The following is a 15,387-nucleotide window of genomic DNA, read 5'->3' as shown; positions in this document are numbered from 1 at the left end:
AATCACTGGTTCCTGCTCCTTCCCGAGCGTGGGATTGCCACCACTGCCCAGGCCTCTGACGGGAATCATCTGCTGTGTGTCATCTCTGTACACGATGTTTCTCACTGTGAGCAGCTCCTGGAGAGAGCTGGGTGGGCACCAGAGCCCTGGGTGGCATCGCAGGCAAGCAGTCGTGGGGTATTTTCTCCTGGGAGGAGCAGCTGCAGAGCTGAGGGCGTGGAGGGCCTCCTGCTGGGGGAGCACTGGGGTTGGTGCAGACACGGGGTCCTCACCCAGCCCTGGGAGTTGCCTGTCCAGGGCCCCATCCCCTGTGTGAGGTGGGTGGCCTCCCCGGCTTGCAGCGAGAGGATATCTGCGTCAGGCTGGTGGAAGTCATGGCAAGACAAGGCATGATGGGCAGAGTCCGGTGACTCCAAAGCTGCCCCAGCTTCATTCACCCCAGGGCCCAGTGGACCACATGAGGACGGGGCCCAGCCCTGTGACCCACAGCACCAAGTGGGTAGAGTCAGAACCGGGTGCCAGGGTGGCGTCGGGGAGAACGGGGCCACAGCTGGCCCCCAGGCTGAGCACACCCTCAGGACCAGGGAGGCCCTGAACGCAGACCGAGGGACTGGGATTCCATCCTGGTGCCAGAGCACCCCAGACGTGTGCGGCAGGAGGGGGCGCCGGGGTGCGGGGCTGGGAAGAGGAGTCGTGGGTGAGGCCACGGAGGGCGAGCCGAACGGGGAGGGGGCCCTGGGGGAGGCCCTGCCCGGTGCGCCTTCCTCCCGTACGCATACTCTTGTGCGTACTTCTCACGGTTTCCAGAGTTACGGCTCAAAACAGCACGTTCCTTTCTCAGTGATCTGTGATTCAGGTGTCAGCATGCTGCTCGGCCCACGCGCCCATGCGCTGGCTCCTGCGCTGGCTCCAGGAGCCCGCACAGCAGTGGTGGTAGCACCAAGGGGCTCCAGCTCCCCCTGCCCGCCTAGTGCCTTCTGGGATGGCTCCTCTCCTGGCTGAGGGACCTCTGTGTGGTGGGTGCCGGGGCACAGTGCCCCCTTCGCCGTGCTCCCCCAGCGGCTTTGGGGGAGAGCAGGTGGAGCTCCCAGGCTCCTGTGTTTGTCCAGCCCGGCCAGTCAGTGCCTCCCACGGGCTCCCTGAGCGCTGCCCGCCTAAAGGATGGCCCGTGTGGGTCCCCACGGTTTGTCCCAAGGGAGAGGGAGGGAACAGGGAAACCTGAGCCCCACCTGCCTGGAGAGCAAGAGGAGCCCCAGGTGTGGGCAAGGGCCGGACACGAGGGGCGTCTGTCTGTCCTGCTCAGGCCGCACAGCAGTGCCCGTCCTGCCGGCCTCCTCTGCCCTCTGTTGCCTGGCGAGGCTCGGAGGGACGTCTGTGGGGTAGAGGGGCCGGCCCCTGGGGTCTGAAGTCAGCCTGGGGTGCGCTGAGCAGGAAGGGCAGACGCAGCTTGTCGGGGCCCTGGGGCCTGCTCCACGCGGGACGTGGCAGCTGAGCTCTTCCCACGCACACATGCCCTGGAGGACCGACCCCTCTCGGCACACGTGCACTGTTTCAGCAGGAGCAGCTGGCCTGGATGCAGGAGGCACCTGGCTCTCACCCCCAGTGACCTAGCACAGTACATGGAGGCAGGCCCAGGCCCTGTGCAGATGCTCATCCCAGCACCCGTGCCTGGCCCGACTCCACGCTTGCCCACCCATCCTTGAACGCCACTCCACACCCAGGGCTCGGCCTGGCCTGGCCACTGGCCTCTCGTCTCTGGGGCCCCGTCACCGGCACGAGATCTGGGACCTGCTGGCGGCCCTCAGAGCCTGCTCAGCAAGTGTCTGCTCAGTGGATTAATGAATACATGCTAATGGCCACATCTATTATTTATCTGATGTGAAATCTGGGGTCAGAAGCACAGCGTCTGATTGTGACGTCATTCCCATGAGATATGACAGCTCTGCTGGTCCCTACCACGCAGCTTCCGGAAATCCATTAGCACTAATTACTACCCAGTAGAATGTAACATTCCTGGACCACCACATAACTGTGTGTGGAACGTCGTCCGCTCCTCCAGGCACACCTGGGGGTCCTGCATCCTGTTTCTCTCTGCAGAAGGCTTACCCCACCCCACACACACCCAAGACCTGAGACTACTCACTTTCAGAGCGTCTGTTATTCCTGAGCTTGTTCTAAAGAAGGCACAGGGTGGGTTTTGGAAACGGGCCCTCCCCGGTGGAGTGCAGGACCTTGAGGCAATGTCTACGTTGTGGTGGGGGGCGGTGGCTCCTTCTCAGCACTGATGCTGTCAGACCATGTCTCTCAGAGAAGGCAGGTTCTGTGGGAATGCAGGGCTTTGTGGGGCCTCCCCCGGGCACTGCCACCCTGGGGCCAGCAGCACTGCCCGTCCACCTTGGAGGAGCAGCAAGCCTAGAGCTCCTGGCCGTGGGACTTAGAGCACATTTCCTGCCTCTCCAGGCCTCAGTTTCTTTATCTGCAGAATGGGGATAGGAAGGTGTGAGGGTGGAGCAGGCCAGTGCCTGTGTCCACCCATCAGCACCAGCTGCAGCTTCCCTGTTGTTACCACATCGTCAGAAAAGTCCTTAAATCCGATACCTCCGATCTACACTGGCCCCACACTTGGGACGCTCATCTCATTCATTTTACTTTCAAACACGGGGCAGCTTTCACCAGCAGCAGGAGTCCCTTTAGAAGTAGGACGGTCAGTTGTGCGTGGGAGTCAGATGGGGGCCCTAGGTTCCTTGAAAACCCAGAGGCTCCGCAGCAGGGTCACGGTCCTCAAGGGGAGGTAGAGAGGGCCAGGGCCACGCTCTGTGGTCACGGTGCCTCCTGGCCGCCATCCTCGTGTCCTCTGTGCTGGTGGGGGCGGGGCGGCCACGGGATCCTCCGTGTGGCCTTGAGTGAGCACACCGCTGGCAGGGGCCAGGCCTGCCCAGCTCTGCCCTGCACCCTTGCTTTCGTGAACACAGGCCTCCCCCTCGCGGACTCCAGTGAGGACTGATGCCCTGCCTGGCAGGATGGAGGCACGGGGCCAGCCAAACCCCAGCAGGCGGAGCTGACTGCCGGGGAGGCTGCCCATGTGCTGCCTGCGGGGGATGCAGAGACAGTGCCCCCGTGGGAGGCGGGGCTTGCCCGTGCAGGCGCGGGGCCCCAGCCAGCAGCCCTGAAGCCACGTGCTGTCAGCGACCACGGGGGCCAGAGGGGGCCAGCGGAGTCAGAGAGCACAGGGCCAGCTGGGGCCCGGCGGGGAGGGTGCTCTTGGGCCTACCAGGGCCAGGCCGTGCTGACCGCCCCCCCTCCCCCCCCCAGAGCCGGATGGCGGAGAGCCTGCGCCTCTTTGACTCCATCTGCAACAACAACTGGTTCGTCAGCACCTCCCTCATCCTCTTCCTCAACAAGAAGGACCTGCTGGCGCAGAAGATCCGGCGCATCCCGCTCACCGTGTGCTTCCCCGAGTACAGCGGCCAGAACACCTACGAGGAGGCCGCCGTCTACATCCAGCGGCAGTTCGAGGACCTGAACCGCAACAAGGAGACCAAGGAGATCTACTCCCACTTCACCTGTGCCACCGACACCAGTAACATCCAGTTCGTGTTTGACGCCGTGACCGACGTCATCATCCAGAACAACCTCAAGTACATCGGCCTCTGCTGAGGAGCCAGCGTCAGCTGTGGCGAGACTGGGGCATCACACCCCCACCCACGCTGGTGACCAGCACGGGGGCAGAAAACGGGGGCCCGGAGCGTGTCCCCCGCCCCGCCTCCTCGGCCCCCACGTTTCCGCAAACGTGAATATGTACGGATAGATCGCTAGGTAAGTAGACACACTTGCGCACGCACACGCACACACACACGTGCACGCTCTGTAGACAGCAGGCTCCCCGTGTAGCCGAGGGCCTGTGAAGACTTGAGGAGCTGTCACCAAGTCCACCCCGAGCCCCTCCTGCCACACAACCCTGCCTTCCCGACGTGGCCCCACTCTGCATGGGGGTCCGAGGGACCACAGGGAGGGGCGGCCGGCTCCCTGGGAGGAGACCCAGAGCAGGGGCCACGCCGCCCCACGTGCGCGCTGGGACCGGGCACCAGGCCTGCGACAGCACTGACCAGCCCTCCGGCCACTCACAGCTCTTTTTAAACCGCTTCAGAACATGCAACGAAACTCCACGTGGTGACGCGCGTGGCGCGACTTGTCTCGGACCCGGCGAGCTGGGCGCCAGCTTTTCTTCTATGAGTCGGACGTTTTATAAACCGAAACCTGGTTTTTCTCCTCTGACATCCTTTTTCTTTTCTTTTTTTTTTTTTTTTTTTTTTTGGCCAAATCTCGTGGTGTTTCGCAGAAATACAGAAAATTTCCAATGCAGTTGAGTATTCTTTTTTAAATGCAGATTTTCAAAACCTATTTTTTTTTCCGGGTGGTCCTTTTTGTGTCTGGCTTTGCTGAGTGTAAAATTGTTACCTGGACAAGTCTGTCCCTCTGCGCCCGGCAGCAGCCTCGGCGCCGAGTTGTACATAAGCCCGTGCAGCGTCCTCTTGTTACTGGTGCGGTTTCCGCTTCGTTTTTCTTTCAGAAAATAAATGTGATGTATTTAAAGAAGGTCCTTCACCCAGGAGCGAACGAACAATAGCTAAATGTCTTGGTATTTAAAGAGTAAATTACCTGTGGCTTTTCTGCAAGTGGAGGAAAGGGAGGCCAGAGGGCAGCCTCGACTCCTGTGAAGGCTCGGCCGCCTTGCAGCCTGAGGGAGGCCCTTCCTGCTCAGGGCCCGGGGCACTGCCACCGCCACCGCCACGTGGATTACCTTGGCTGAGGGCCGTGTGCAAACACGAAGGCGCCGCCAGAGCCCTTGCCAAACCTCCTCTCGGCCTTTGGTACCCTGAGCCCGAGGTTGGTGTGAGGAGTCACAGCCAAGGACTTTAAGGGATGTCGAGAGGGAAAGAGGAGCTGGTGATCGCACGAAAGTCCGAGATTGTCTACTTTACGAAAATAAAATATCCTGAATGAGCCGAGCCTCGTCCCGAGTGCTGTGTGCGTGGACGGCATGCAGGAGGGTGGCGGGGACACCGTCCGTGCTGAGGTTCCTTTTCCTCTCCCCACTCCCTCCACATGTTTAGGAAAAACCATTTTGAAATGAATGTCAAGAACAAACAACCCGAAGAGTAGAAAGACGCTGCAAAAGAGGGAGATCTGCCAGGCCTGTGTGTCCCGAGGGGCTGAGGTTTGGGGGTAATGATGGCACCAGCCCAGGCTGCACCATCACCTGGACTCCCCCCCACCCTAAAGACACCTCCACTAGGGTCAGAATCATCCCCACAGAGCGGAAGAGATGCCCAGTGGGCCTGGAGGGTGCTGACAGCCCCCCGGCATGAACGGCGAGCCTGCAGGGTGTTTGGAGGAGGGGCCCCACCGGCCCACCGTTGGCTGACTCACCACTGTGGTTAGGGGGCCAAGGGATGGAAAACACAAGGAAGTTTGTTCACACTGCACCGGGCTCCTTGCAGACTATCTTATTCCACACTCATCCCTGCGGCGGGGTGTCAGTGGTGACCCATTTTACGGATGAGGCCCAAGGTCAAGGTCAGGGAGCAGTGGAGCCATCCTCCCCGGGAGGAGCAGAGGGGGCTGGTGCCTCCCAACACCTGGGTCCAAGACCTGGGTCCTCGCCCAGCTCTGCACCTGGACGGCCAGGGCAGGAGCCCACGGGGGCACAGAGCTACCCCATGTCGCCTCCTCAAACCCAGGACCGGACATGAAGCCCCAAGGGAGGGATACAGACAGACACACACGTGTGCAGGTACACAGCACTCAGACACGCGGACCTGGCTTTTGTTCCCCCCACCCCTGAGCCCACGTGGGGGTCCCCTTCACGCCTTCCCACATCACCAAACAGCGAAAACCCAAGGGGGCTTTTGTATAAGAAATAACGTGTGACTTAAGATCTTTGAGACTTATTTTGCACTTTAATGCCAGCTGTGAAAAGAGCAGTAATCTCAGCGTGAGCATCTTTAACTAAAAATACACGGTGAGAGGGAAATGGAAGGATTCTGCCTCCTGCCCAGATGTGTTCAAGGAGGGGGGGAGGCTTCCCTGGGACAGTGGTCCCCTCCCCGCATCCCCCACAGTCTTTATCTGCTCCGGTTCTTCCTCTCATCAGCTGATCCCCCTGCTGACAGGACCGTCCCCATCCTCACGGCCCAAGATCCATCATCCCCTCAGGGCCCAGCACCCCAGGCCATGGAAGAGCGCCCAGGCCAGGGTGAGGCGGGAAGGGGTGTTTGCACCGTCTGACCCGCCTCCTTCCCCTGCTGCCGCCTGAGCAGTGCCTGGCACGGGGGAGGCACGTGCTAAGCTGCATCCAGAGAGGTCCACAGACGCGGTGTTAGCTGCAAGCCCAGGCCCAGCAGAGGGGATGGGGAGAGGGGGCCAGAGTTGGTGGAGGACGGCCCTGAGGGGAGAGGATCCCCTTGCCAGAGTGGCAGGGTCACCACTGGGGGGGGGGGGGGGGGGCTCGTGCTTTGCTAAGTCTGGGTGGGGAGGGGGGCCTACTGTCCGCCAAAGGCTGTCAGGCTGAGGATGTCCACCCCTCACCCTGTGCTCCCATGGATGCAGTGCCCCCATCTCTCTCCAGCCCCCAGTGGTGATGGCGGGATGCCAGGAATGCCCCCGCCGCCTCCCCGCCCAGCCCTGGCTCTCTCCTCTGGGCAGGGAGGGCACCTGCCTCTGCCCACAGCCCAGCTGCACATGAATGGGTCGGCACAGCGGGACAGTGGAGCTGCCCTAAAGGTGGGCCGGCGGCTCTCAGCGCCCAGCACTATGTGTGCCAGGCAGGGCCTGAGACCACCATCAGAGGGCCCACACTTCCAGGGGGCCCCCAAATCCAGTTACAGAGGAATCCTGGGTGTCAGCCTGGAGCCCTCTCCTACAGGATGCTGTGTCCACACAGGGAGGAGATGGGTTCTTCCAGCATCCCTGGCGGCCAGTCACTCAGGGCCTGGAAGACGGGGCGCCTGGCATTTGCCCCACGATCCCGGTTTCTCCTCTCCTGACAAGCAGGTCCAGGCCTGAGAGCCAGAGCAGCCCTGCTGGGCGGCGGCCGGTCCTGCGGCGCCCCCTGCTGGCCACTCTGGGAAACCACGCAGCCAGCTGGACCTGGCCGGGCGCCAGGGCCCAGAAAAGGCCTCGTCCCCACAGATACCCCAACACATGGGCGTGAAGTGCAGCAGGAAAACAACCGACAAATAGTCCTTTAAAATCCTGCATAGAAACTGCTAAACCACCAGTATTTGTTGAGTGCCAGACACGTGCCCAGCACTCCGCCAGGTGCAGAGGGTCCTTCTGGTCGTGGCCGTGGACAGAGAACCCAGACCCATGACCACCAGCACGAGAGCCGCTGCGCCCTGCATGCAGACCGTCCCGGGAGAGCCGCTGGCCCCTTGTGACCTGTTGCTCCCGATGGGCTTCGCTAGCGCCCGAGGCCCCACGCTGGTAAGAGCGCAGCCCCAGAAGTAGATGCCCTCACCCACCCAGACCCCCACCCACAGGCCCAGCGAGGACACCCCCAGGACACGGCTACACGGGCCAACCCAGGAGCTGCTGCGCTCAGGGGCCCCTCAGATGGTCCTCCTGGGGCGCCTACCACAGTGCATGTCCCCCTCCCTCCCTCTAGCTACCCACCCCCACCCCACCCACTGCTACTTACCCCTCCCCAGAGTGTCCCAGGCCTCCCTCTGGGCACGGACTCCTGTGATAAATCCTACGATAAAGTGCAAACTACACCCCCCTGCTCCCCATGGTGAGCCTAGTGCTTGCGGACTCCAGCCTGTCCACCAGAACCCAGAATACCTAGAGCTTTTGTAATTAAGACAGTGTTGGGCTGGCCCAGGTACCTTCTCGGACTGAGTGTGAAAAGCAAAATTCTTTCACTTTCAGAAGAAAATATGGCAGGATACCTCCATGAGCTATTAGCACCAAATTCTCTTAAACAACACCAAAAAAAAGAAAAAAGTCACAAAGGAAAAGATTGATGAAACTCACTACTGTTCAAATGAAAAACTGCTGGACCAATGAACAAACAAACAGAGAAAAGCCACGCAGATAGCCTGGGAAGTGATATTGGCAATATGTGTGACCAGCAATGTGTTAGAATCTCGGATGAATGAAGCACTCCCTCAAATCAATGAGAAATGGAAAAAACAACTCAGCAGAACGGGCTCAGGCTCCTGGGAGGCCCCGGCAGGAAAGGAGATGGAGGCGGTGCTAGGCAGAGAGAAGACGCCCCTTCCCAGCCTTGGGGGATGGCAGAGCCATAGGACAGCGACAGCGACACGGCTTAACACTTGGCCAGGCTGCTGGGAGGGAGCACGACAGGCTCTCCAGCTGGGAAGCAATTGTGCTCTCTGGCCCCATGACGCCCTTCTCTGGGGAAGCCCTGGGGAAAACCAGCTCATGCAGGTCCGCCGGACTGGAGTAAGTTCACTGAATGTAAGTACACACGTTCAAACAAGGGATGGGCGGGCTGGGGTTATAATCAGGAAATGGAACCCGTGACACACATGGGTACATTCCCAATGACAGCATTAGGTTTTTCAAGTACCGAAGGGATACGTACTGCAAAATCCATTTAGAGAGTTTTAAAACACGGAAGGCAAGATCTATATATAATTACACCTATGCCCCCTTCAGTGGAAGCGCAGAATCCTAACCACTGGACCGCCAGGGAATAATACAAAGACATATGTTGGGGATTAAGTCATCCACTATTGGTGGCTCCAGGGAGGGCAGGAGAAAGGGTGCTGGGTGGGGGAGGTTCACAGGGGGCTGTATTTTGTTTTGTTTTGTTTTGTTTGCAGTACGCGGGCCTCTCACTGTTGCGGAGCACAGGCTCCAGACGCGCAGGCTCAGCGGCCATGGCTCACGGGCCCAGCCGCTCCATGGCATGTGGGATCTTCCCGGACCGGGGCACGAACCCATGTCCCCTGCATCAGCAGGCGGACTCTCAACCACTGTGCCACCAGGGAAGCCCAGGGGGCTATATTTTTTTTAAGCAAAAATCTCAAGCAACTATGAAATATGGTTGAATGTTAAGATTTAGCAAATCTGGTGATGGTTCCTGATGTTCGTTATCATCATCTCTCTCTTCCCCTGGACGCTTACACAGGTCACAATGATTTTAAAAGCCTTGAGTGAGAACGGCAAGTCCCCTCTCTCCACACCCTGGGAAGGAATGTTCCTGAGTGGTGAACAGAGGCATCCATGGAGCTCAGCCCCAGAACTGGTCCTTTATGGAGACGCCCCGATATTCCCAGGGGCCCTCAACCATGGTCGCCCAGGAGAACCAGCCAAGGTGCGTTCAAGGAAGATGTGGGCAGGGCCCACCAGGTGACGTGGGATAGGGCCAGGGATGGGTGGTCTTTTAAAAAGACCACCCGGGGTGCTGCTGTCCGGCCTGGCACACCTAGCCCAGCCCAGCTAGAGGAGGGTACGGTCCCGGCTGGGCGGGCAGCAACCCCAGCTCCCAGGCCTCTGCTCAGCCTGCCTCTCTGCACCTGTTCCCTTAGTCATTTCTCTCTGGGCCTTGATTCGGGGAGTATTCCCGCCTGGTCCTCACTTCAGGCCTCTGGAGCAGGGGGTCCCATCAGCCTCAACGTCCCAGATGGGGAAGCAGCCTGTCTAGGGGCACACGGGGAACAAGGGGATGGCAGAGGGACCTGGTCTGTCCAACTCCTGGCCCGGGACATCTTAAGGCCCATGTCGGCCTTAAGGCACCCCCTTTAAGGCCTGATATCCTGCCTCTCGGAATGAGCCCCTCATTTAAAATTGCTCATTGTGTCTTGTGACAGGATGGGTAGCAACCTGACACGAATCTCAACCCTCCAGCTGCGGTCGGTCAGCGGGTGGCCATTACCCTGGACTCAGCGTCAAATTAGCAGGAACAGTCAGCTGGAGGGGACGGTGAGCCCGGGGGTGGGGTCTTTCGTCCTTAAAAACGTGCCCTGGTGCTTCTCACAAGAGGACATTTACAGGGCTCTTGTCACCAGGGAAATACAAATGAAAACCAAAGCGAGACGCAAGCACACACCCACCATCATAGCCAAAAAATCAAGTGTGGGTGCGGATACAGAACGCCTGGGACCCTCATACGCTACTGGTGGGAGCTAAATTGGCAAAACTCTTTTAGGAAGCCATTTGTAGTACCTTCTAAAGCTGGACATAAAGTTGCCCTGTGCCCAGCAATTCTCTCCAAGGCGTATCTCAAAAGAAATGCATACACATGTCCATCGAAAGACATTTGTAAGAATGTTAGCGACCACTGTATTCTCAGCTGCCACGCACTAGAAACAGTTCAAATGGCCATCAGCAACAGAGGGGATAAACAAACCGTAGCGCCCCCATATAGTGTGCATACCACACTGCAGAGCAAATGGGCAAAAATCAGTAATACACAGCGCACAACAGAGACGAAGAAGCTAGGAGCAAAATACTACAGACTGTATGTTTCCACTTATGTCAAGTTTAAAGAGGCACAAACTAACCCGTGGTCTTATAACCTGAAGACAAATCAACCGGTTTACATTTGGGTGAGGGGTGGTGACTGGTAGGGGCAGGTGCCGGCCATACTCCGCACACCTCTTCATCTGGGTAGCGGTGCCCGGAAGTGGCAGGTTCACTTAGTACAAGTTAGTCAAGCGTTCACGTATGACGTGTGCCTTTTTAACATGTATATGGTACCTTAATAAAAGCATAGCTTTTTTAAAAATATGCTCTAAACTGTGATCGGCACGGCAGGCGCCTGACTAGGAGAGGAGGCCGAGGGCCACCCGAGCGCCCACGGTGAGCCTACCTGCAGGCAGCTGCGCCAGGTGCTTGAAGGCCAGGTGCAGGTTCTCCCGGCAGGCTGACTGGGGGTCGCTCAGCAGGAAGGACAGGGCGTGGATGACGTCATGCTCTAAAAAGCCATCTCTGGGGAAGAGAAGTGGGATTTAGACACAACGAACGTGCCACGAGAGGATCCAATAAGAACCTAGAGGCGGTTGCCTGCCCTCCCGGCCCCTGGAACCTAAGCCCGTGCCGGCTGGACGGGACCGCATTCCTGCGGCCTCCGAAGAGAAGGCACAGGCTGGGGGTGGCCCTCACGTCAGGTGAGAGCAGTGCGGCCTGAGTGGTGGAGGACGACTCCAGGCAACAGAAGTGCATGACCAACCTCCCCTGAGCAGCCGGGCTGAGCTGACCGCTTCTCTCCACCTGCCGGGCACACACCTGCGGACTGTCCAGGGCGGCCACGTGCCTCCAAACCCACGTAGGCCCGTTACGCTTCTTGTTACAATGATATAGATTCACTGAACATCAGGTAAGCCAATTTGATGGGAGAAGAGCTGGCGGTTTTTGTTTTTGTTTCGATTTCCTTATGAAAACAAAGGCGAATGTTTTGGGAAACTCCAAGGTCAGTGTCTAAAAAGATAAATAAATAGGGCTTCCCTGCTGGCGCAGTGGTTAAGAATCCACCTGCCAACGCAGGGGACGCGGGTTCGAGCCCTGGTCCGGGAAGATCCCACATGCCGTGGAACAACTAAGCCCGTGCGCCACAACTACTGAGCCTGCGCTCTAGAGCCCGCGAGCCACAACTACTGAAGCCTGCACACCTAGAGACCGTGCTCCACAACGGGAGAAGCCACCACAATGAGAAGCCTGCGCACCGCAATGAAGAGTAGCCCCCGCTCGCCACAACTAGAGGAAGCCCGCACGCAGCAACAAGGACCCAGTGCAGCCAAAAATAAATAAATAAATTTACTTTAAAAATAGTGAGATGATTATAAAGATTCTAGAAGGGTTTTGCATGCAGATTACTTCATTAATATCTGAGTGCTTGCTCTACTTTAAAGGATCAAAGCTCCATGATGTTACAGGTGCTGGTTTAAGCAAAAAAGATGATGGGAAGCTCCATCCAGTGGGCCCATAGCCAAGAAGAGGCACACAGGGATTGGTGACTGCCTAATCGTTTAGGGATTTGGGGTTAAGATGAACTGTTTGAAGGGAAGCTACAATTTCTTCCAATCCTAGCTTTTTAACCATTCCTTCTGATTAACCAACTAACTGCTGGGCCCAGTCACATCTGGTGAGGGTTTCAAGGCTGCATCTCTCGAGGCTGAGGTCAGAAGTAAATGAGAAGTCAGAGCGGGGCCTGGCCCAGTGCCCAGCACACAGGAAGTGCCTGACCGTGCTCTGCCGTGAGGGCTGTATGAGTCGTTCTGGGAGAAGGAAATCACAGTGGGACCCCCAAGTTGCAGGGGCCTTCCCTGACCCCCGGTGTGACGTGTCCGGGCCTCTTCACCCTGCGCCCAGGTGCCCACTCCGAGTCACCCTGCTGGTAAGTCAGCTCTGTAAGCTGTAACTCCCCAAGGTGACAAGAGGCCAGGCCCCTGGCTTCCACGCTCACTCCTCGTGTGGATCCAGGAAGGCAGGAGGTTTCAACATGGGCAGTCACTCAGGGCTTGAGGGGTGACATGACCATTGAGCCCGGCGGACTTCAGAAGTCGGCCCCGGTCACTTCTGCCCTTTGTCCAGCGTGGTGTGCTAGAGTGAGCTGGGTCTTGGAATCCTGGACCCGGGGCACACCAGCTGCCTGCTCCGGGCTCCTCCCCGCCCCTTGCAGTGGTGCTGGGAGGGACATTGGAGAACAGTGTGCCAGTCGCATCAGGTCCTCAGTCGGTGACAGTTTCTGCACCGAGTCGCCCTGCTAAAGGGGTTACAGCCGGGAACCACCCCCCACACCTCCTATGAGGATAAACAGACCTATGGTCACTGTCACTGGGCTCGTAGTTTCCTGTAATCCCCAAACTTCAAGCATCCCTCCTCTCAGCCTCCGTCACCCTCCCTGGGGTTACTCCTAATGTCCAGATCGGGTCCGGAAAGAGGAAAGAGGAGCAGGAAGAATGAGAGAAAGCACTTGTCTGGATCTGTCTCGACCAAGCGCCTTGCCAGGTCAGAGCAGGAAAGGGCGGCCCTGCAGATGCCAGGTTCGAGCCCACTCCCCCGTTCTCCCCGGCACCCATCTGCCCTGTTTGGTGCAACACCTATGAACTGGGGCGCTCACTGTGTCACCACCTCCCCACACGCACCCAGTTCATAGCGACCTGTTGGGCCAGGGCTGCGCAGGGATTGGGCTGGCCACCCCCCTCCCAGGGACCTGACATCAGAACCCAGAGAAGAGACGGGGAGCTGAGGGGTCGAGGGGACCAAGGGGCTGAGGCGGCCATCTGGAGGTGGCCCTGAGCAAGCGGGTGTGTGAGTTCCCAAAGACCACCCATCTGTGGGGAGAGGGATCCAGAGAGAGAGCGCCCACGGCCAACCAAGCCACCACGGGGCTGCCACTTCACGTGCATGAACTCATTTAACTCCCTGGCCCGCGAGCAGCTCATTCAAGGTCGTTCAAGCATGTGCCACGCCGGGGAGGGGTACGGCTCCAAAGCGTGGCACTGATACCCAGAGGCAGCTGCTCACCTGCCCACGTTGTGGGTGGCCATGATATAGAGCACCTCAGTGGTCTTGATGCGCACCAGGTCGTTGGCGTCCTTCAGCAAAGCTTTCAGGCTCTCCAGGCAGCCTACGGGCAGAAAACCCTCTGAACATTCACCAAGCTCAGCAACCAGCTAACCTAGAAGTCGACAAGTGAGCTGATGTCCAGAACGAGAGCACCAGGGCTCTACTGTTTGGGGGTGTGAGGGCATCGTGTGGGTGATGGAGTGTTTCAGAGTCACGGGCGGGGACTCTGGGTGCTAGAAAGGCTCATCCCCCAGGACCCTGTCATCCAAACCCCCTCGTGAATCTCTGCACACCTCCTCCCAGTCCTCCACGGGGTTCAGAAAATGCCCTTTGCGTTTGGAGAGACTGGAAGTCAAATTCCAGCCTTGTCACCCACTAGTCGTGTACCCTTGAAAGGGTTACACCTCGGGAAGCCAGACTGAGCACCTAAAAATCTTGCCTTATTTACTTACGGGGCAACCCTAGCCTCACACTGCTTCTCTCTGAGCCTCCGTTTTCTGCTGTGGGTTGAGGCGGTTCCTTCCCTCCCAGGGCCAGTGCTACGAGGACTAAGGTAACACGGGCACTGAACGTATGGCAGCGCTGGCCCAGAGTCGGGCTCGTTAAATAGCAACCTTTTTTATTGAAGCTCCACCCGGCGTAGGGACCGCTGCCACCATCTCTGGGATTAAACTAGCCCTTCAGATAAGGCTGGTGGGAGAGGCGGCAGTTCACTCATCGTGGGCCTGATCTGGGACAGGTGTGACCGTGCCACTAAAATCAATTCAACTCTTATGTGGGTAATTAAGAGAGTGGGACACAGTGGACACAGGTCCCCGTGTATGTGTGGTTTCAGTAGGGCCAGTGCCTATCTTCTGTGACAGCCTGGCGGGTGAGACAGATAAAGGCCTATTTGGTGGATGTGTGGCCACCGGGTTGAGTCATAGCAGAGGGGGCTGACCACTGGTGGTGTCCAGTTGAGGATGGGCTGACCGGCTGGGAGGGATGCCGTGAAGGGGCCACCTCAAGCTGCTCTGTGTCTGTCCATCCAGACCACAGTCGTGGTCACTTGGGCTGTGCCATGCTCACCTATGCGGATGGCTGTGTAGACGTGCTCGGGGTCGTGCATGAGGTCATACAGAGCCATGAGGGCTTTCTGCCTTGTCAACAGGTCCTCCGACTGCAGCTCCTCGTTCAGCTTGGGCAGCGCCCGGCAGCCGTAGGCAATGGCAGCCTGGGTGGGGTTGATGTCGGGGGGCAGGTACTTGGAGATCTGGGCGTGGGCCATCTTCCCACGCCTCCCGCTCCTGCACAGGGCGCCTCTGTAGCTTTCAAAGTGAAGCTCTGCAGAAACCACTGATTAAAAGAACCCAAAAGTTGTCAACATTGCTACTGTGATTTGGTATTTCTACTTCCATCTTACAGGTGAGCAAACTGAGAGTGAGAGCAATAAAGGGATTTGTTCAAGGCCACAGTGAAGCCCAAACTTCACAGTGAAGTGGCGGCCCAAACTGCAAACTTCGGAGTTCTCCCGATACTTTATAGGCTGGGCCTTGGGGCAAAGGCATTGAAAACACAAACTAAGCCAAATGAGCAAACACTGTATCAGCTCCATTCAGTGCTTATCTCGTGCCAGCAATACCTAATATCCAACTTAGCTACCCCAGGAGGAGGGGACTTCTATTACCCACATTTTATGAAGGAGGAAACTGAGGTTTAGGGACAACGAGCCGTGGAGGTCACGAACTAGGATAGGAGCCAATGTTCAAATCTGGGTCTAGCACATTCACCCATCAGGGACCCACAGTCGGATGCTTCCAGCACATCCATAGAGAAGGAAATAAGGTTAAAGTGTGATTTATTTTTATT

At 58.1% G+C, this 15,387-nt stretch overlaps 2 protein-coding genes across 2 annotated transcripts in view; one reads left to right on the top strand and one right to left on the bottom strand.

Annotated features, from left to right (window-relative positions):
- Nucleotides 1-3,816, top strand: part of GNAZ (G protein subunit alpha z) — a 41,111-nt gene extending 37,295 nt beyond the window's left edge. Inside the window, exon 3 of the mRNA XM_032603488.1 lies at nucleotides 3,313-3,816. Within this exon, the coding sequence (XP_032459379.1) occupies nucleotides 3,313-3,657 (345 nt within the window). The 3' untranslated portion in view covers nucleotides 3,658-3,816. The remainder of the gene's footprint in view (nucleotides 1-3,312) is intronic.
- Nucleotides 1-14,874, bottom strand: part of RSPH14 (radial spoke head 14 homolog) — a 60,784-nt gene extending 45,910 nt beyond the window's left edge. The window contains exons 1-3 of the mRNA XM_032603489.1: nucleotides 14,608-14,874; nucleotides 13,498-13,600; nucleotides 10,841-10,959 (exon numbers count right to left, since the gene is read on the bottom strand). Coding sequence (XP_032459380.1) covers nucleotides 10,841-10,959; nucleotides 13,498-13,600; nucleotides 14,608-14,806 — 421 coding nt within the window. The 5' untranslated portion in view covers nucleotides 14,807-14,874. The remainder of the gene's footprint in view (nucleotides 1-10,840; nucleotides 10,960-13,497; nucleotides 13,601-14,607) is intronic.
- Nucleotides 14,875-15,387: the final 513 nt, after the last annotated feature.

This window comes from Phocoena sinus, chromosome 14 (genome assembly GCF_008692025.1).
Source record: "Phocoena sinus isolate mPhoSin1 chromosome 14, mPhoSin1.pri, whole genome shotgun sequence".
NCBI classification, from domain to species: domain Eukaryota; kingdom Metazoa; phylum Chordata; class Mammalia; order Artiodactyla; family Phocoenidae; genus Phocoena; species Phocoena sinus.
The sequence above is the reverse complement of the archived record's forward strand: the minus strand, read 5'-3'. Positions and strand labels throughout refer to the sequence as shown.